The sequence below is a fragment of the Heterodontus francisci genome, chromosome 26 (assembly GCF_036365525.1).
Source record: "Heterodontus francisci isolate sHetFra1 chromosome 26, sHetFra1.hap1, whole genome shotgun sequence".
Taxonomy (NCBI): Eukaryota; Metazoa; Chordata; class Chondrichthyes; order Heterodontiformes; family Heterodontidae; genus Heterodontus; species Heterodontus francisci.
The window spans coordinates 14,523,338-14,545,912 of NC_090396.1; the positions used below are offsets into that span (position 1 = coordinate 14,523,338).

General features: G+C 47.5%; 1 protein-coding gene across 1 annotated transcript in view; it reads right to left on the reverse strand.

Moving 5' to 3' along the window:
• Positions 1–213: 213 nt before the first annotated feature.
• Positions 214–22,575, reverse strand: part of LOC137384186 (protein HID1) — a 181,151-nt gene continuing 158,789 nt past the window's right edge. Inside the window, exons 17-20 of the mRNA XM_068057826.1 lie at positions 11,591–11,674; positions 5,201–5,292; positions 3,275–3,433; positions 214–746 (exon numbers count right to left, since the gene is read on the reverse strand). Of these exons, the coding sequence (XP_067913927.1) occupies positions 683–746; positions 3,275–3,433; positions 5,201–5,292; positions 11,591–11,674 (399 nt within the window). The 3' untranslated portion in view covers positions 214–682. The remainder of the gene's footprint in view (positions 747–3,274; positions 3,434–5,200; positions 5,293–11,590; positions 11,675–22,575) is intronic.

Genomic DNA, 22,575 nt, shown 5'->3' on the forward strand with positions numbered 1-22,575 from the left:
TTCTGACTCGGGATAGCAGGATCACTCGGTCTCTCAGTGATGGGGGGGGGTTCTGACTCGGGATAGCAGGATCACTCGGTCACTCAGTGATGGGGGCGGGATTCTGACTCGGGATAGCAGGATCACTCGGTCACTCAGTGATGGGGGGGGGATTCTGACTCCGGATAGCTGGATCACTCGGTCACTCAGTGACAGAGGTGGGGGGGGGGGGGGGGTTCTGACTCGGGATAGCAGGATCACTCGGTCACTCAGTGATGGGGGGGTTCTGACTCGGGATAGCAGGATCACTCGGTCAGTCAGTGATGGGGGGGGTTCTGACTCAGGATAGCAGGATCACTCGGTTAGTCAGTGATGGGGGGGGGGATTCTGACTCGGGATAGCAGGATCACTCGGTCACTCAGTGACGGGGGGATTCTGACTCGGGTTAGCTGGATCACTCGGTCACTCAGTGACGGGTAGAGGGGGTTCTGACTCGGGTTAGCTGGATCACTCGGTCACTCAGTGACAGGTAGAGGGGGTTCTGGCTCAGTCAGTGAGGGGCTCTGCCCATAGTCCTATCAGACACACTGCTTATGTTAAGATTAGATTAGATAACGAGGTGCAGAAACCAGCTGTCAGATTGAGAATTAAAACGGAAAGAAATTTGGCCAAAGTGTTTGCTCGTTTCCAGCTTGGCTCCTTATTACACCCGTTGAATTTCAAAGAGCTTCACGTCTGTGTCATACCAGATGGGTGGGTCAACATTCCTGTGGAAACAAACAGAAAGTTCAGTACGAGTGTAACCCGAAACAAAAACAGAAAGTGCTGGACATACTCAGCAGGTCAGGCAGCATCTGTGGAGAGAGAAGCAGAGTTAACGTTTCAGGTTTGCTACATTTCATCAGAACTGGCAAAGGTTAGAAAAGAATTAGGTTTTAAGCAGGTGGGGGAGTGGGGTGGGGGGGTGGTGGATTTGTTGGGGAAGAGAATAAAAGGGAGGGTGTGTGACAGGGCAGAGGGCAGGAGAGATTAAATAACAAAGCTGTCCTGGGACAAAGGCAAAGCGTGTGTTAATGGTTGTGGTGAAAGACAAAGCATTAGTCCAGAGAGAGTGTTAATGGTAGAATAACGAGCAGCTCTGACTACATGAAAAAATAGGCACATGTTTAGAAAGTAAAAAATAGAATAAAAAATAGAATATTATAAAAAAGGCCAGTCATGCTCTGAAATGATCGAACTCAATGTTCAGTCCGGCAGGCTGCATTGTGCCTAATTGGTAAATGAGATGCTGTTCCTCGAGCTTGCGTTGATGTTCACTGGAACACTGCAGCAATCCCAGGACAGAAATGTGAGCATGAGAGCAGGGGGGGTGTTGAAATGGCAAGCAACTGGAAGCTCAGGGTCCTGCTTGCGGACTGAGCGGAGGTGTTCCAGTCTGCGCTTGGTCTCCCCAATGTAGAGGCGACCACATTGTGAGCAGCAAATACATTATACTACATTGAAAGAAGTACAAATAAATCACTGCTTCACCTGAAAGGAGTGTTTGGGGCCTGGGATAGTAAGGAGAGAGGAGGTAAAGGGGAAGGTATTACACCTCCTGCGATTGCAGGGGAAGATGCCGTGGGATGGGGATGAGGTGTCGGGGGTGATGGAGGAGTGGACGAGGGTATCACAGAGGGAACGATCCCTTCGGAATACTGACAGGGGAGGGGAAAGGAAGATGTGTTTGGTGGTGGCATCATGCTGGAGGTGAGAGAAATGGCGGAGGATGATCCTTTGGATGTGGAGGCTGGTAGGGTGGAAAGTGAGGACGAAGGGAACCCTGTCGCGTTTCAGGGAGGGGGGGGAAGGGTGAGGGTAGAGGTGCGGAAAATTGGTCGGACACGGTTGAGGGCCCTGTGAACCACAGTGGGGGGGAATCCTCAATTGAGCAAAAAAGGAAGACATGTCAGAAGCACTGTTGTGAAACGCAGCATCATCAGAACAGATGTGTCTGAGATGAAGAAACTAGGAGAATGGGATGGAGTCCTTACAGGAAACAAAGTGTGAGGAAGTGTAGTCAAGCATGACCCTGAAGCTTCTAGTTGCTAGCCATTTCAACACACCCCCCTGCTCTCATGCCCACATTTCTGTCCTTGGCCTGCTGCAGTGTTCCAGTGAACATCAATGCAAGCTCAAGGAGCAGCACCTGATCTTTCGATTAGGCACTCCACAGCCTTGCAGACTGAACATTGAGTTCAATAACTTCAGAGCATGACTGGCCTTTTTTCATATTTTTCTATTTTTATTACATTTTATTTTATATTTTAACCATGTGCCTATTTTTTCATGTAGTCAGAGCTGCTCACTATTCTGCTATTAACACTCTCTCTGGACTAATGCTTTGTCTTTCACCACAAGTATTAACACACTCTTTGCCTTTGTCCGAGGACAGCTTTGTTATTTAATCTCTCCTGCCCTCTGCCCTATCACACACCCTCCCTTTTGTTCCCTTCCCCACCAAACCCACCCCCAGCCCCCTACTTGCTTAAAACCTAATTCTTTTCTGCCCTTTGCCAGTTCTGATGAAAGGTCACAGAACTGAAATGTTAATTCTGATTCTCTCTCCACAGATGCTGCTTGAGCTGCTGAGTACTTCCAGCACTTTCTGTTTTTATTTCAGATTTCCAGCATCTGCAGTATTTTGCTTTCATTTATGAGTGTAACCAATTGTGTAAGAGTGCACCCATCACTGGAAAAAGTGGGTGACTGCTCTCACATTTACAAGCCTACTCAAAACTCTCATCAGGCGGGCTTCAAGGATCAAAGACAATCCAGGCTGACCTTTCAGGGCCATACTGAGGGACCTCTGAGCTGCTGGATGAAACGTTAAACCAAGGCCCCCCTCTGCCTTCTCAGGTGGGCGAAAGAGACCCCATGGCACTATTCGAAGAGCAGGGGAATTCTCTTCGACCCGCTGACTAATATTTATCCCTCAAACAACATCACAAAAACAGATTTTATGGTCATTTATCTCTTTGCTGTTTATGGGATCCTGTTGTATGCAAATTAGCTGCCGCCCTTCCTACATGACAATAATGCCCACACTGCAAAAGTAAAAGTTGGTTTGAAAGTGTAAATGCACAACATTAAAGTGTAAATGCACAATATTAAAGTACTCTTGCTAAAGCCCTCAAAGTTTAGGGAGGTCAGGATGGATAAATTAGCTTACTTTCACTCTCTAGATGGACACAGTCTGAAAGTTCCACACCATTACTTGAGAAGACAACACAGCGGATGGTAAGGAGCTGCTCACCTCAGGTAAATGACGCCCCACATGTACGTGCGGAACCACATGGCAGTGCCAGAGTTGGCCTGGTACTTGCGAATGAGGATCGGATGTGGCACAGGGAGTAATCCCACCAGTGTGCCATGTTGCAGGAACTTCAGGATCTCCGACTCATCGGTCAAACCTCTGCATTCAAACAGAAACAGGTCACAGTTTAGAAACTGTTTGTACATTTTTATAAAAGTGTTAACTCTTTCCCCTATCCTTGCCATTTCCACCCCACCTCCTTATGCCAGGGTACAGCTGGGTGGTGACACTGCTCCGTCAATTAAAAAATATCAAAACAGATTGATAAGAGTTTTGCTGGATAAGGATATCAAGAGTTCTTAAACAAAGCGGGGAAATGGAGTAAAGGTGCAGATCAGACATGATCGAATTGAATAGCAGAATTGCTTTGAGGGGCTGAATGGCCTACACCTGTTCCTCTTTTGCACATATGGGTATTAGAAGACTATTTGACTCTAGAGGGCATCACAGCTGACCCCCAAACCTGTTTGCACCTAATAACTACACATGCAACTTTCAACACAATTCAGTGATCAGGAGGGGCAACCTGGGTGAGCATTCACTCTTCCTAGCACAAGGATACAGAGCATCACTGCAGTACCCTTAAAATTACTAATCCTTAACAGTGTGAAGGAACTGATAACACCAGCAGAGATACAGTCAGTGAGGCAAAGCACTAGAGGAGAGGTGACTGAGCGACAGTGAGACGGAGCTGGATTAACATCAGTAGAGATACAGTCAGTGTAACAGGGTGCTGGAGGTGGGGTTACTGAGTGACAGTGTGAGGGAGTTGCATTATCAGTAGCAAGTTTGCACTCTAATGCTGAATTGATAATATCAAACTGGCTGTGTTAACCTAATTCCCACAGTTCCTAACAAGAACATTTTCATACTCAATTTGAACAAAAATATCCCATGTAATAATTCACTGGTTTGATATCATTTAAACACATTATATAAAACTCCCTTTTAAAGGAGGTGGTCAGATTTGGGGTCTCCTTTTCCATATAGCCATCCCTTTAAGAGTCTCAGTGCCCTTAATAAATTCAATGGGAAATAATTCTCAGAAGCAGATCATTGGTGCAGAACCCATTAAACTTGTGTTCCACTGCTTTTAATTCTCACCTCTCATTGTCCTGAAGCCACTGATACCTAAATGGATCTCCTTCCAGAGTGAGTCCAGACAGTGCCTGACTATTCGGACATGGGGGGTTTGGGGCTTTCACACCCGGTCCAGCCCTCCCGCAGTGCTCGTGAACAAATGCTTACCTGCAGCAAAGGGGTTGGGAGGGTCAGACAGTGATCAAGAGCAGGACCACCCACCTCAACTCACCTCCCTCCCCACCCCCAATGAGGCATTCATGCTGCTTACATTGGGGCGCTAAGACCAGTCGTAACACCCAGATCACTGTCCAATCAGGGATGAGCTCCCTTGGCATAAACTGAGAACTATATCTGACACCAGCCAGATTTATAGCTCAGTCTCATGTTGCCTCAGCCATCAAGCTATCAGAAGGTTGATGGTAAATCTCCTCTCCTACCTCTAATGCAATCAATTCCTGTTGGCAATTAAACACCCTAGCTGCTGGTTTTCTGACATTTTACCAGCTCACTCCTGGCACTGTTACCACAGAGGGAGTCACTCTAACAAGTGCCATTAGCACAGTAACACCAAATTGAATGGCAGCATCCAGGTATCTGCACCTAAAGTTAAAATGAATTTTGACAGATTAAAGATTTAGAATTGTTTTATTAAGAACTAACAATAAGGGTCAGTGATGCTGCTATCTCCCCATAGGCAGCGAGTTTTTAACTGTATCTCCGAGGAGTATGAAAGGCCCCGAGCTGCCCATCCTGCAGCCGATAATTGTTAGTGCACATGCTTACTTGTCGATGCAGATCTTCTCCACTTGTGGGACCAGAACCTGCAACAGGCGCATGATTGTTTGTAGGGGGAGTTTTGATTTCCATGATATTACCTGCAGGTCAAACGTCACACACAGTGAAGGCAGGGTTAGTACCATGCAAGGGAAGACGTGCACAGACAATTAAAGAACACAGCAAATCAGTCACTCCCAACGGGTTAAACTCCAGAGACACACAGTCAACAAGCATCAGCAACAAGACCAAAGCCTACCGGGGTTGGTTAGAAACTGACGGCTGGTGACTCAGCGGGTCACAGGGTCACACTCTGCCCCTTCACCTCTGGGATTTTTGCTCAAACCCAGCCCACCCCAGATTGGAAAGCACTAATTCAGCTGGTGGTGGGTAAGACCTCTCAGCACAAAGCTGCCCTATTAAGCCCAATATTTTGTCTCATTTACACTGAAACTCCCTCTAATCTTTCCCAATCACGTGATTCAGCCCCAAACCTAGAGCAGTGTTGGCCAATAGGAAACTCAGATCAGGATAATTGGGAATCCGGATGTGCAAATTTGGGAATCGAGATGTGGTGAACTGCATCTGCAATTACTGAATAAAAAATGACTACTAGACATCGTCGTTATATGATCTCAATACTCATTAGCACAGCCTATGCATGTGAACTTTAACCTTTTTGTGCAATTGTTGGTAAAATGGTAAGACTAAAACTCAGAGTGTCTGTGTGTTTTTTGTTTGTTGTGGTTTCTTTACTCCCTTGATCGCTGTCTGGTGGCAGATGTTTAAGTAAATATCCTTCTGTGAAGTTCATTTATCTGCATTGTAAGAGTCTGTGTAAAGCTAACATTAATCCAAGTGGCTAAAACAGTATTAGCATAATTTCACCTGTGGCTGATCAGATTTCTATTGGGCACTCAGTTGGAAGATTCGCGCTCACACCAGTGCACTTCCCGTTTCAGGCAATCACTCTGTGGCCTCCCTGAATGAGACTGTCAATCAGCACTGAATTTGGGGCAGTTTCGTGATGCAGATTCGAGCTCCCTAGGGCTGGGCTGACACTCCTCCGAACCATTTTACACAGACGCAGAACGACTAGAGGGCCATCCTGTTGCTCTATGCTGGGCTCAAACAAGATCCCAGAAGTGAAGGCCAGTCCCACTGCTGAGTATTAAAACTAACAAACTCTAGGCAATCTCAAACCATTTCTGTGTTTATAATATTGTAAAAACATCGTAGCTCTGCAGAATTAGTAAAGTGCCCAGAACGGTAAGTGACAGTGTGAAGCATATAGGGCCATGGGATCAGCACACCCACCTAATGCTTCACGGACCAATGGGACTCAAGACCCAAAGGAGGTTCACTCAGCAACGGAAGGTTAAAGAATGCAATGTTAGTCCAGAAAAGTCAAAATGGTGGGAATTATTCAAATCCTTCCCTCCGACTATTTTGCACCTTCTGTTAAGAGTAAATAAGGAGAAACCGTTTCTCCCGGCAGGATAATCAGAGGACACAGATTTTTTTAAATTGGCAAAAGAACCAGAGGGTGTATAAGAATATTTTTATGCAGTGAGTTATGATGATCTGGAATGCACTGTCTGAAAGGGCAGTGGAAGCAGATTCAATAGTAACTTTCAAAAGGGAACTGAATAAACTCGAGAAAATGAAAAATTTGTAGGGCTACTGGGAAAGAGCAGAGGAATGGGACTAAATGGATAGCTCTTTCAAATAGCCAGTACAGACATGATGGACCAAATGGCCTCCTTTTGCGGCTGTGCGATTCTCTTCTGTGGAACTACCGCCTACAGGAGCATCCACTGAGGCAGAAGTTTCTGCTCTAGGGACCACGAGCTTTTGCTTATCTCAGTCCCTGCAGTTCGACTGGAATAGAGAGAGAACATGAAGTCCAGGTTACTGATCGCTATCTCTCCCAGGCTGGACCCCTGGCTTTCGGCAGGACGCTGTGGTACACTACACCCATCACCACCCCCCGTGCTGGACTCCCACGTCTTCTGTCAATACCTGTTGCCTAGTAAGTCTGTTCATTTAAAAACAGGGGCTATAAAGCGAGTTTCTGGCTTAAATCTAGAGCATTCTTCAATAAAACAGCCAAAAGGTTCAAAGTGTTGGGTTTGCTTCTTTGGAAAAAAAAAGACTTTGAGGCAACCTCACCAAAGATTTGAAGATTACAACAGGAAGCAGACAGGGTCAAATTGCTCCTCAAGTGAAGGGTTCAAGGATCAGGGACACTGATTAAGAATGAGAGAATTCGAACAACAAAGGGGAATCAAGGGGATAAAAACAGAAAGTGCTGGAAACACTCAGCAGGTCTGGCAGCTTCTGTGGAGAGAGAAACAGAGTTAACGTTTCAGGTTGATGAAGTTAAATCCCTAACATTTTCTAGTTATGTTGAACGGACACCAACCTAAAACATTTGTTTTTCTCTCCACAGATGCTGCTTGACCAGCTGAGTGTTTCCAGCATTTTACATTTTTATTTCCGATTTCCAACATTCACAGTATTTTGCTTTTGTACTGGGGAGTCGGGGGGGCTTTTCACCCAACGAATAATTGGGTGGGGGAATATGTTACCAGGGATGGACGAAGTGAAGTGTATAAATGGGGTCAAGGGCAATTAGATTGATCCCTGGATAGAGAGGGTTTGAGGGGCAAGATGAGATGGGACCAGGAAACATGGTGAGAAGGAAGTGAGGGATATGGGGAGAAGTTTGATTGCTGGAGTTGAGGGGGATGGTGAGGTGGGTAGATGGGGGTGGGGTTGAGGGATATGGTGATATGGGTATGTGGAGGTAGGGGTATGGTGAGATGGGAGTGAGGGATATGGTAAGGTGGATAGGCGGGGTGAAGGATATGGTGAGGTGGGTAGGTGGGGTGAGGGATATGGTGAGGTGTGAGTGAGGGATATGGTAAGGTGGATAGGCGGGGTGAAGGATATGGTGAGGTGGGTAGGTGGGGTGAGGGATATGGTGAGGTGTGAGTGAGGGATATGGTAAGGTGGATAGGCGGGGTGAAGGATATGGTGAGGTGGGTAGGTGGGGTGAGGGATATGGTGAGATGGGTAGGCAGGGGTGAGGGATCTGGTGGGGTGAGGGATATGGTGTGGTGGGGGTGAGGGATATAGTGAGGTGGGGGTGAGGGATATGGTGGAGTTGGGGGTGAGGGATATGTCAGATGGGGGTGAGGGATATGGTGAGGTGGGGGTGAAGATTATGGTGGACGTGGGGGTGAAGGATATGGTGAGATGTGTAGGCAGGGATGAGAGATATGGTGAGGTGGGGGTGAGGGATATGGTGAGGTGGGGGTGAGGGATATGGTGAGGTGGGAGTGAGGGATATGGGGAGGTGGGAGTGGGGGATATGGGGAGGTGGGAGTGGGGGATATGGGGAGGTGGGAGTGGGGGATATGGGGAGGTGGGAGTGGGGGATATGGGGAGGTGGGAGTGGGGAATATGGGGAGGTGGGAGTGGGGGATATGGGGAGGTGGGAGTGAGGGATATGGGGAGGTGGGAGTGAGGGATATGGGGAGGTGGGAGTGAGGGATATGGGGAGGTGTGTAGGCAGGGGTGTTTACTGATTATTAGATGAGCCTGTTAAGCCAAGTGGCCTTCACTGTCTTTAGAAATTCTGCTCTTCCAATTGATGGTCTGCATTCCTGCCAAAGTCATGTTGTTACAACAAATAGTGCAAATGACCCCTGTGACACATAAAGCATGTAAATTATTAACAAACAATATTCTGTTAGGAAAATATCATTTGCTGGCTGCAAGCCCACAGGACACCTGTTAAAACAGAATGTTAAACAAACTAGGCACATGCAAACTCCAAGCTTGAACAGAACAGATTAAAGACAGCCACATTTCCAATTGGTCTCTCGATTTTGCCTTTTGTTTCCGGACGATTCTCCCTTCTCCTACAGATTCTGACTCCTGCTGGAGTACAGTTCCAGAGGAGCCCACAGTCCTGATAGCTGGTGCTCTATCTTCACCTGTCTTCTCAGTCTTGAACTTAGATGGTGAGCAATTGTTTCACGCTGAACCCCCCACTACCAACATCCTGGGGAGTTACCACTGACCAGAAACTGAACTAGACCAGCCACATCAATACCATGGCTACAAGAACAGGTCAGAGGCTATGAATTCTGCAGCAAGTGCCTCACCTCCAGACTCACCAAAGCCTGTCCACCATCTACAAGGCACAAGTCAGGAATGTGATGGAATACTCTCCACTTGCCTGGATGGGTGCAGCAACAACAAAACTCAAGAAGCTTGACAGCATCCAGGACAAGCAGCCCACGTGGTCAGCACCCCATCCACCAGCTTAAACAATCACTCCCTTCACCACTGACGCGCAGTGGCAGTAGTGTGTACCATCTACAAGATGCAATGCAAGCGATGCACCAAGCCTCTTTCGAGAGCACCTTCCAAACTCGCGGCCTTTACCACCTAGAAAAACAAGGGCAGCAGATGCATGGGAACACCCCCACCTGCAAGTTCCCCTCCAAGTCACACACCATCCTGACTTGGAACTATATCGCCGTTCCTTCACTGTTGCTGGGTTAAAATCCTGGAACTCCCTCCCTTACAGCACTGTTGGTGTACCAACACCCCAAAGACTGCAGCAGTTCAAAAAGGCAGCTCACCACCATCTTCTCAAGGGCAATTAGGGATAGGCAGTGATGCCCACTTTCCATCCAAGAATTTTAAAAAGTGATGTAGGATGGGGAAGAGCCAAATGCTGCAGAATCACTGGACCCTCCCTGCAAACAATGAAAGAACTTGAGCTGTACTGAGCCACATAGAGCAAAAAAGTTCCAGGTTCAATGGGTGGCCTATGCTGAAATAGACGATTACAGCTGCAAAAGCGATTAGGAGTGCTACAATTAGCCGCTCCCCCTGGGCTACTGAGAGGGATAAGTCAGCTAGGGGTCGTGCTGCCGTCCAGCGATGTACTGAAAATGCGACTGTGTGGACATTGGGAGAGCACAGGTTGGTGACTTCTCAGATACTCCCTCATGGTGGAATAGTCTACTGACAGGTCTGTAAGGGCACCGTATTCACTGACCACTCATATAATCAGGGCTTGGTATCGACTGATGCTCATCCAATCAGGGCTTTGTGACCACTGACTACTCATCCAATCAGGACTTGGTATCCACTGATGCTCATCCAATCAGGGCTTTCAACCACTGACTACTCATCCAATCGGGGCTTTCTGTCCACTGACTACTCACCCAATCAGGGCTTGGTGTCCACTGACTACTCACCCAATCAGGGCTTGCTGTCCACTGACTACTCACCCAATCAGGGCTTGCTGTCCACTGACTACTCACCCAATCAGGGCTTGCTGTCACTGTCTACTCACCCAATCAGGGCTTGCTGTCCACTGACTACTCACCCAATCAGGGCTTGCTGTCCACTGACTACTCACTCAATCAGGGCTTGCTGTCCACTGACTACTCACCCAATCAGGGCTTGCTGTCACTGTCTACTCACCCAATCAGGGCTTGCTGTCCACTGACAACTCACCCAATCAGGGCTTGCTGTCACTGTCTACTCACCCAATCAGGGCTTGCTGTCCACTGTCTACTCACCCAATCAGGGCTTGCTGTCCACTGACTACTCACCCAATCAGGGCTTGCTGTCCACTGACTACTCACTCAATCAGGGCTTGCTGTCCACTGACTACTCACCCAATCAGGGCTTGCTGTCACTGTCTACTCACCCAATCAGGGCTTGCTGTCACTGTCTACTCACCCAATCAGGGCTTGCTGTCCACTGACTACTCACCCAATCAGGGCTTGCTGTCCACTGACTACTCACCCAATCAGGGCTTGCTGTCCACTGACTACTCACCCAATCAGGGCTTGCTGTCCACTGACTACTCACTCAATCAGGGCTTGCTGTCCACTGACTACTCACCCAATCAGGGCTTGCTGTCCACTGACTACTCACTCAATCAGGGCTTGCTGTCCACTGACTACTCACTCAATCAGGGCTTGCTGTCCACTGACTACTCACCCAATCAGGGCTTGCTGTCCACTGACTACTCACTCAATCAGGGCTTGCTGTCCACTGACTACTCACTCAATCAGGGCTTGTAGTCCACTGACTACTCACCCAATCAGGGCTTGCTGTCCACTGACTACTCACTCAATCAGGGCTTGCTGTCCACTGACTACTCACCCGAACAGGGCTAGGTGTCCACTCACTTCTCACGCAATCAGGGCTTGCTGTCCACTGACTACTCACCCAATCAGGGCTTGGTGTCCACTGACTACTCACCCAATCAGGGTTTGGTGTCCACTGACTACTCACCCAATCAGGGCTTGGTGTCCACAGACTACTCACCCAATCAGGGCTTGGATTCCACTGACTACTCACCCAATCAGGGCTTGGTGTCCACTGACTACCTGATGAGAGACTAGACGGTTTCCTCCTCCTCTCTGGGTTTCGTGGAATTGCCTCCTGTGCAGGAGTAAAAAAATTGCACAAGTTACACAGCAGAACAAGACCAGAACAAAACGGGTAAGAACAACCCTACAACTAAAAGGTTCACTTTAAAAAGTTTCCTAAAAAAGTAGGATTGACATTTGCTTTGGAATTGTTTTCATAATACAAATGGGTCGATGCTCCTGACTGTTTGTCAGTAAGCGAACTGATGAAACGTGAGCAAATCTAGCATCTAAAATTGTCTCAACTCTCTTCCTACAGTCCCTAGGGTTTCATGACTCACGCATGTAGCTGAGTTGTGCAGGGTAGGCAGATCCTGGAGTGGGCCAGTATCCTGGCTGCAATGCATATCTTGCAGAGAACATAGAGCCCTCGTGGGGCAGTGTCCAGGCTGACACTACTGAGGGAGTGCTGCACTGTCATAGGTCCGATAACCAGATGGGATGTTAAACCAAGGCCCAGTCTGCCCTCTCAGGTGGATGTAAAGCCATTGAACGTGGCAGGACAGGTTGAGAGAGTAGTTAATAAAGCCTACAGTACCCTGGGCTTTATTAATGGGGGCATAGTGATCAAGAGCAAGGAGGTTATTTTGAACTTATATAAGACACTAGTTCGGCCTCAGCTGGAGTATTGCGTCCAGTTCTGGGCACCACACTTGAGGAAAGACGTGAGGGCATTGGAGAGAGTACAGAAATGATTCACGAGAAGGCATCCAGGGATGAGAAATTTCAGTTATGAACATAGATTGTAGAAGTTAGGGCGGCACAGTGGTGCAGTGGTTAGCACTGCAGCCTCACAGCTCCAGCGACCCGGGTTCAATTCTGGGTACTGCCTGTGGAGTTTGCAAGTTCTCCCTGTGACCGCGTGGGTTTTCTCCGGGTGCTCCGGTTTCCTCCCACAAGCCAAAAGACTTGCAGGTTGGTAGTTAAATTGGCCATTATAAATTGCTCCTAGTATAGGTAGGTGATAGGGAAATATAGGGACAGGTGGGGATGTGGTAGGAGTATGGGATTAGTGTAGGATTAGTATAAATGGGTCGTTGATGGTCGGCACAGACTCGGTGGGCCGAAGGCCCTGTTTCAGTGCTGTATCTCTAAAAAAAAAAGTTAGGACTGTTTTCCTTGGAGAACAGAAGGCTGAGAGGTGATTTGATAAAGGTATTCAAAATCATGAGGGGTCTGGACGGAGTAGAAAGGATCGAGAACGAGAGGGCACAGATTTAAAGTAAATTTAAATAGCAACATGAGGAAAAACTTTTTCACACAGCAAGTGGTTAAGGCCTGAAAGTGTGGTGGAGAGAGGTTCAATTGAAGCATTCAAAAGGGAATTCGACAGTTATATGAAGAGGAAAAATGCGCAGTGTTATGGGGAGAAGGTGGGGGACTGGCAAGCGGTGAAATGCTCATTAGGAGAGCTGGTGCAGACACGATGGGCCGAATGGCGTCCTTCTGTGCTGTAACAATTCTATGATTTTGTAAAAGATCCCATGGCAATATTGAAAGAAGAGTTGAGTTCTCCCCGTGTTGCGGCCAATATGAATCCCTCATTCAACATTTTAAAACAGATTATCTTGACATTATCTTATTGCAGTTTGTGGCTACTGGCTGTGTGTAAATTGGCTGCTTGGCTTCCTGCATTATTCTAGCAACTACATTTCAGACATATTTCATTGGCTGTAAAGCGCTTTGGGACTTCCTAAAGTTGTGAACGGGGCGATAGAAATGTCAGTTCTTCCTTTGTCACAATAATTATTCCAACTGTTGGGTATATTAGCATAGGGACTGGGTGGATTGCAGGACATCGCCCAAAAGGGGCTACTGTTTATGTCTAATTCACGATAATGACTGTCAGTTAGTAATTTGCCCACACAGCATCGTAACTAAACACGATGCTGTCACGAGCCAATATTTGCATGAGCTCTATCCACCAGACAGTGGTCAGAAGCTGGAACTCTGGATATTAATGGGCCCACGCTACAGGGGAGATGTGTAAAGGAGACGCGAGACATGGCTGCTCAAGTGTTGCCATTAACTCAGCAATGAATAATGGGCTGAATAATTTGTGACTGTGTTTCTTACTTTCTAGTGTCTGCAGTAATCAGCACAAGAGAAGTGGATCTGTACCCGCCATAATGTTGCAGTACCCCAGTGTAATTCAGTGACAGATCTGTACCCACCAGTACTGTACCCCAGTGTTATACAGTGACAGACCTGTACCCACCAGTACTGTACCCCAGTGTTACACAGTGACAGACCTGTACCCACCAGTACTGTACCCCAGTGTAATACAGTGACAGACCTGTACCCACCAGTACTGTACCCCAGTGTAATACAGTGACAGACCTGTACCCACCAGTACTGTACCCCAGTGTAATTCAGTGACAGACATGTACCCACCAGTACTGTACCCCAGTGTTATACAGTGACAGACCTGTCCCCACCATTACTGTTCCCCAGTGTTATACAGTGACAGACCTGTACCCACCAGTACTGTACCCCAGTGTAATAGTGACAGACCTGTACCCACCAGTACTGTACCCCAGTGTTATACAGTGACAGACCTGTACCCACCAGTAATGCACCCCAGTGTTATACAGTGACAGACCTGCCCCCACCATTACTGTTCCCCGGTATGATACAGTGACAGACCTGTACCCACCAGTACTGTACCCCAGTGTTATACAGTGACAGACCTGTCCCCACCATTACTGTACCCCAGTGTAATTCAGTGACAGACCTGTACCCACCAGTACTGTACCCCAGTGTAATACAGTGACAGACCTGTACCCACCAGTACTGTACCCCAGTGTTATACAGTGACAGACCTGTCCCCACCATTACTGTACCCCAGTGTAATTCAGTGACAGACCTGTACCCACCAGTACTGTACCCCAGTGTTATACAGTGACAGACCTGTCCCCACCATTACTGTTCCCCAGTGTTATACAGTGACAGACCTGTACCCACCAGTACTGTACCCCAGTGTAATAGTGACAGACCTGTACCCACCAGTACTGTACCCCAGTGTTATACAGTGACAGACCTGTACCCACCAGTAATGCACCCCAGTGTTATACAGTGACAGACCTGCCCCCACCATTACTGTTCCCCGGTGTGATACAGTGACAGACCTGTACCCACCAATAATGTACCCCAGTGTTATACAGTGACAGACCTGTCCCCACCATTACTGTACCCCAGTGTGATACAGTGACAGACCTGTACCCACCAGTACTGTACCCCAGTGCGATACAGTGACAGACCTGTACCCACCATTACTGTACCCCAGTGTGATACAGTGAGAGACCTGTACCCACCAGTACTGTACCCCAGTGTTATACAGTGATAGACCTGTACCCAGCAGTATTGTACCCCAGTGTTACACAGTGACAGACCTGTACCCACCAGTACTGTACCCCAGTGTTACACAATGATAGATCTGTACCCACCAGTACTGTACCATAATGTTACACAGTGACAGACATGTACCCACCAGTACTGTACCCAGTGTTATACAGCAACAGTGCTTTGCTCATCAGTACTGTTACCCAGTGTTATACAATTTCAGACCTGTACCCACCAGTACTGTACCCTTGTTATACAGTGACAGACCTGTACTATACCCATGTTATAGTGACCAATCTGTACCCACCAATACTGTACCCGTGTTATACCGTGACAGACCTGTCCCCACCATTACTGTACCCCAGTGTAATACCGTGACAGACCTGAACCCACCAGTACTGTACCCCAGTGTTACACAGTGACAGACCTGTACCCGCCAGTAATGTACCCCAGTGTTATACAGTGACAGACCTGTCCCCACCATTACTGTTCCCCAGTGTTGTACAGTGACAGACCTGTACCCACCAGTACTGTACCCCAGTGCGATACAGTGACAGACCTGTACCCACCATTACTGTACCCCAGTGTGATACAGTGAGAGACCTGTGCCCACCAGTACTGTACCCCAGTGTTATACAGTGACAGACCTGTACCCAGCAGTATTGTACCCCAGTGTTACACAGTGACAGACCTGTACCCACCAGTACTGTACCCCAGTGTTACACAATGATAGATCTGTACCCACCAGTACTGTACCATAATGTTACACAGTGACAGACCTGTACCCACCAGTACTGTACCATAATGTTACGCAGTGACGGACCTGTACCCACCAGTACTGTACCATAATGTTACACAGTGACAGACCTGTACCCACCAGTACTGTTCCCCAGTGTTCCACAGTGACAGAACTGCACCCACCAGTACTGTACCATTATGTTATACAGTGACAGACCTGTACCCACCAGTATTGTACCCCAGTGTTATATAGTGACAGACATGTACCCACCAGTACTGTACCTCATTGTTGTACAGTGAAAGACCTGTACCCACCAATACTGTCACCCAGTGTTATACAGCAACAGTGCTTTGCTCATCAGTACTGTTACCCAGTGTTATACAATTTCAGACCTGTACCCACCAGTACTGTACCCTTGTTATACAGTGACAGACCTGTACTATACCCATGTTATACAGTGACCAATCTGTACCCACCAATACTGTACTCGTGTTATACCGTGACAGACCTGTACCCACCTGTATTATACCCATGTTATACAGTGACAGATCTGTACCCACCAATACTGTACCCTAGTGTTATACAGTACCGACCTTTACCCACCAGTTCTGTTACTCTGGCTTGTTTACAGCATAAAGTGAGATATCCAAGCAAAAGTCAACTTTGGAAGGACTGGCTTTCTAATTGTTTAAGTGAACAGAGCCGGTTAATTTACTAGTATTTATTCCTGTTGTGACCTGATTTCCCAGTCTGCACTCCTGGTTTACGGGGTTCTGCATTGGGACTGCACATCCTTAAACTTTACCCCAGCATGGAGATCTGACATCTGGAGTACATTTCACTGAGGACAAGGGTCCAGTATCCTTTATGCCAGCTGATTGATTGTTGCTTGGGGGCTGCCTGGGATTCCCATAATTAAACAGCTTTCTCATTGTAAATCTTTCTACAAGTTGCCATGCGATATCTCATAAAGATATCACTCTTGCACAATATGAGGGAAGTGGCAGTATTATTAGTGAGTCCACAGAATTGTCAAACAAAGATTGATGATGGGGATCATGGTCACACCAGTGATTGACTGTCTCATAATGTATGGGTACTGGATTTTGAAAGATGCCCTCTGCACTGCGCACACATGCAGGGGAAACACCAGTCCTACACTCCATTAAAAAGAACATTTCAAGACCAATCTGGAAATAGATTTTAGTGAAGAGCATGAGCCTCTTGGTTAGCTCAGTGGATACAAAGTGTTAAATTATCAGGACAGGGTACATAAATTTGGCTTGTATTCCCTCGAGGTTAAAAGATTGAGGGATGATCTGATTGCAGTGTTTTTGATTGTTGAAAACATTCGATTGGGTAAATAGAGACAAAGTACTTTTTCTGGTAGACAACTTCAGAACAAGAGGGCACAACCTTAAAATTAGTCAGGCCATTCAGGGGCGAAGTCAGGGAGCACTTCTTCATCTGACAGATAGCAGAAATCCGGCATTCTCCCCAAACCCCTCCCCCCCCCCCCGCACCCCGACAAAAGGCTGTGAATGCTGGAGATCAACTGGAGCTTTCAAGACTGACCGACAGATTTGTATTGGGTCAGAGTTTATGCAACAAAGGCAGATAACAGGAGTTTGAGATACAGATAAGCCATGATCTAATTGAATGGTGGAACAGGTTTGAGGGGCTGACTATGTTTGGTGGAGGGGTGCCTGGTAATTTTCATATTAAATCACCATTCAGATGTGAAAGGCTATGTTCTATGTTCCTGCCAACCCATTTCCTCTGTTGATTCTTTGGCGATCGGGCCCCAGTCTCCATTTTGTGCAATCGTAATCTAGAACCTTTTACCCAACTCTTTTTTTTTGGAAAACTGTCACATTCTCCCCCCCCCCCCCCGCCCCATCCCAATTGGTTTTGGATTGCGTTTTGGGCTGGTTGCTCTGTTTATGCCGGTTCAGCACTCTACACACTGTTGGATTAGTCCCACTGACCTATTACTGCAGTGCAATTATCCAATATTGGTCTGTCATCAAGAACACTAGCATTTCCTAGCATTCGGTTGACTTTTTAAAAATTGCTTCATCACATTTGGAACTGGAGGTAATATTCTCTTGTGCCGTATAATTCTCTTCTTGAATACAGTAATGTGGCCATGATGTATGAGATGCACAGTCAAGACAGGCTAGAACTGAGCGCCTTAAATATAAGATAGTCACTAATAAATCCTTTCGGGAATTTAGGAGAAACTTCTTTATCCAGAGAGTGGTGAGAATGTGCACAGGGAGTAGATGAGGTGAACCGTGTAGATGCATTTAAGAGGAAGCTGGATAAACAACATGAGAAAGGATTAGAAGAATATGTTGATGGGGTGAGATAAAGAACTGGAGGAGGCTCATGTGGAGCACAGACCTGTTGGACTGAATGGCCTGTTTCTGTGCTCTAAGTAATCTGAAACACCTTAGCTCAGCCCCAGACTAGCTACATGTACAACCGTGTGCTGGAATTAGTTTAACTCCGAGTGTGGCAGTACTGAGACCTTTTGGCAATGTGCTTTCAGTAGTTGGAGCATAGAGCACCCGTCATTCACAGCACAGAAAGCACAACCTGTACCTCAGACTCTGTTCTCCAGGATCCCTCTATTGGAGGCAGAATCCTCACTCCTGTTTAGGCCTCACTGTTACCCGGAAAAGAAGGGGAAAGCCAGAGAGAGAGCATGCTCTCATTGGAATCTGTCACACCAACAAGCTAAAAATACTGACGGGCTCGTCATGATCTCTGCCACTCACGGGCAACCAACATAGGGAGTGCTCTTTCTCAGAATATGCTAGCAGCTGTGAGAACAATAAGGCGTGTTGAAAATTGGCACGAGCATGTATCAAAGGCCCACATATTAAGTACTAAATACCCAGGGACTTTTGTTTTACATTCATTCATGGGATGCGAGTGTCACTGGCTGGGCCAGTATTTATTGCCCATCCCAAATTGTCCTTGGGAAGGTGGTGGTGAGCCACCTTCTTGAATCACTGCAATCCTTGGGGTGTAGGTACACCCACAGTGCTCCTAACAAGGGAGTTTCAGGATTTTGAGCCAGCAACAGTGAAGGAACAGTGCAAGTCAGGATGGTGTGTGGCTTGGAGGGGAACTTGCAGGGGGTGGTGTTCCCATGCATCTGCTGACTTTGTCCTTCCTGGTGGAAGAGGTCATGGGTTTGGAAGGTGCTGTCTAAGGAAGCTTGGCGAGTTGCTGCAGTACATCTTGTAGATGGTACACACTGCTGCCACTGTGCGTTGGTGGTGGAGGGAGTGAATGTTGAAGGTAGTGGATGGGGTGCCAATCAAGAGGGCTGCTTTGTCCTGGGTGGTGTCGAGCTTCTTGAGAGTTGGTGGAGCTGCACCCATCCAGGCAAGTGGAGAGTATTCCATCACACTCCTGACTTGTGCCTTGTAGATGGTGGACAGACTTTGGGGAGACAGGAGGTGAGTTGCTTGTCACAGAATTCCCAATCTCTGACCTGCTCTTATAGCCACAGCTGGTCCAGTTCAGTTTCTGGTCAATGGTAACCCCTAGGATGTCGATAGTGAGGGATTCAGAGATAGTAATGTCATTGAATGTCAAGGGGAGATGGTTAGATTCTCTCTTGTTGGAGATGGTCATTTTCTGGCACCTGTGTGGTGCAAATGTTACTTGCCACTTATCAGTTTAGTTTAGTTTAGTTTAGAGATACAGCACTGAAACAGGCCCTTCGGCCCACCGAGTCTGTGCCGACCATCAACCAGCCATTTATACTAATCCTACACTAAGCCCATATTCCTACCACATCCCCACCTGTCCCTATATATTTCCCTACCACCTACCTATACTAGGGGCAATTTATAATGGCCAATTAACCTATCAACCTGCAAGTCTTTGGCATGTGGGAGGAAACCGGAGCACCCGGAGGAAACCCACGCAGACACAGGGAGAACTTGCAAACTCCGCACAGGCAGTACCCAGAATCGAACCCGGGTCCCTGGAGCTGTGAGGCTGCGGTGCTAACCACTGCGCCACTGTGCCGCCCCATCAGCCCAAGTCTGGATGTTGTCCAGGTCTTGCTTCACGTGGCCACATATCTGCTTCACTATCTGAGGAGTCACAAATGGTATTGAACATTGTGCAAACAACCCCACTTCTGATCTTATGATGGAGAGAAGGTTATTAATGAAATAGCTGAAGATGGTTGAGCCTAGGACACTACCCTAGCAACTCCTGCAGTGATGTCCTGGAGCTGAGATGATTGGCTTCCAACAATCACAATATTTTCTTTTGTGCTAGGTGTGACTCCAGCCAGTGGAGAGTTTTCCTAATGAATCCCACTGACTTCAATTTTACTAGGGCTCCTTGATGCCACACTTGGACAAATGCTGCCTTGATGTCCAGGGCAGTCACTTACCTCACCTCTGGAATTCAGCTCCTTTGTCCACGTTTGGACCAAGGCTGTAATGAGGTCTGGAACCAATTGGCCCTGGCAGAACCCAGACTGAGCATCAGTCACAGATAGAACTGTCAACGACACCTTCCATCACTTTGTTGATGATTGAGAATAGACTGATGGGGCGGTTATTGGCCAGGTTGGATTTGTCCTGCTTTTTGAAACAAGACATACCTGGGCAATTTTCCACATTGTTGGGTAGATGCCAGTGTTGTAGCTGTACTGGAACAGCTTGACCAAGGGAATGGCTAGTTCTGGAGCACAAGTCTTCAGTAATACAGCCCGGATGTTTTCAGGGCCCATAGCCTTTGCTGTATCCAGTGCACTCAACTGTTTTGTGATACCACATGGAGTAAATCCTGACCCTAGCGATCCATCACTCCTGAAACCTGGGAGACCCGAGTCAGCAGGTTCTGGGTTCAAGTCACATCCCAGGACTTGAGCCAAAACTCCAGGCTGACACTGCAGTGCAGTACTGAGGGAGTGCAGTACTGTCGGAGGTGTTGACTTTTAAATGAGACGTTAAACTGAGGCTCCGTCTGCCCTCTCGGGTGGATGCTAAAGATTCCACTGCACTTCAGAGAAGAGCAGGGGACTTATCCCCAGTGTCCGAGACAATATTTATCCCTCAATGAACATCAAAAAAACAGATTATCTGGTCATTATCACATTACTGTTTGTGGAAATTTGTTATGTGCAAATTGGGTGCCCTGTTTCCTCCATTACAGTAGTGACTACAAACATAGTTCATTGGCTGTAAAGCACTTTGAGACATCCTTAGGTCACGAAAGGTGCTTTAAAAATGCAAGCTTGTTCTTTTTGCCCTCATTCACCCCCTGTAGCTATAGATCAGAAAGCAGAGAGTCACATTCAGGAGATATGATGTATTTGCTAGCCACCAAGGTTCAGGTTATGTGGTGGGAACATTCTTGAGATAATGTATTGTCATCTGTATAAAGTATTACACAGAGAAAGCAAGTGGCCATATATCATAGCTCAGAGAATTCCCACCATTTAGATCAAGAGTATCTGAATAATCACACACCCTCCTCACCAGTGTGTTCCCAGGCCTGAATCAGACATACTCCATTTGAGAAATGTATTTTGTCCCGTCCTCCACCCCAGCTCTGAACACCCAGATCCAAGTTGATAGACAGTTCACCCATGCCTCAACCAAGTGGCCACTTTCCATGTGTAGGCTCAATGGTTACGGTGAGAAGGGACTGGGGGATACGGTGAGAAGGGATTGGGGGATACGGTGAGAAGAGATTGGGTGTTACAGTGAGAAGGGATTGGGGAATACAGTGAGAAGGGATTGGGGGATACGGTGAGAAGGGATTGGGTGTTACAGTGAGAAGGGATTGGGTGTTACAGTGAGAAGGGATTGGGGGATACGGTGAGAAGGGATTGGGGGATACGGTGAGAAGGGATTGGGTGTTACAGTGAGAAGGGATTGGGGGATACGGTGAGAAGGGATTGGGGGATACGGTGAGAAGAGATTGGGGGATACGGTGAGAAGGGATTGGGTGTTACAGTGAGAAGGGATTGGGGGATACGGTGAGAAGGGATTGGGGGATACGGTGAGAAGGGATTGGGTGTTACAGTGAGAAGGGATTGGGGGATACGGTGAGAAGGGATTGGGGGATACGGTGACAAGGGATTGGGTGTTACAGTGAGAAGGGATTGGGTGTTACAGTGAGAAGGGATTGGGGGATACGGTGAGAAGGGATTGGGTGTTACAGTGAGAAGGGATTGGGTGTTACAGTGAGAAGGGATTGGGGGATACGGTGAGAAGGGATTGGGGGATACGGTGAGAAGGGATTGGGTGTTACAGTGAGAAGGGATTGGGGGATACGGTGAGAAGGGATTGGGTGTTACAGTGAGAAGGGATTGGGGGATACGGTGAGAAGGGATTGGGTGTTACAGTGAGAAGGGATTGGGTGTTACAGTGAGAAGGGATTGGGGGATACGGTGAGAAGGGATTGGGTGTTACAGTGAGAAGGGATTGGGTGTTACAGTGAGAAGGGATTGGGGGATACGGTGAGAAGGGATTGGGGGATACAGTGAGAAGGGATTGGGGGATACGGTGAGAAGGGATTGGGTGTTACAGTGAGAAGGGATTGGGGGATACGGTGAGAAGGGATTGGGGGATACGGTGAGAAGGGATTGGGTGTTACAGTGAGAAGGGATTGGGGGATACGGTGAGAAGGGATTGGGGATATGGCGAGAAGGGATTGGGGATATGGCGAGAAGGGATTGGGGGATACGATGAGAAGAGATTGTAAGATACAATGAGAAGAGATTGGGGGTACGACCAGATGGGATTGGGGGGTTTGGGGGTTACAGTGAGAAGGGATTGGGGATACGA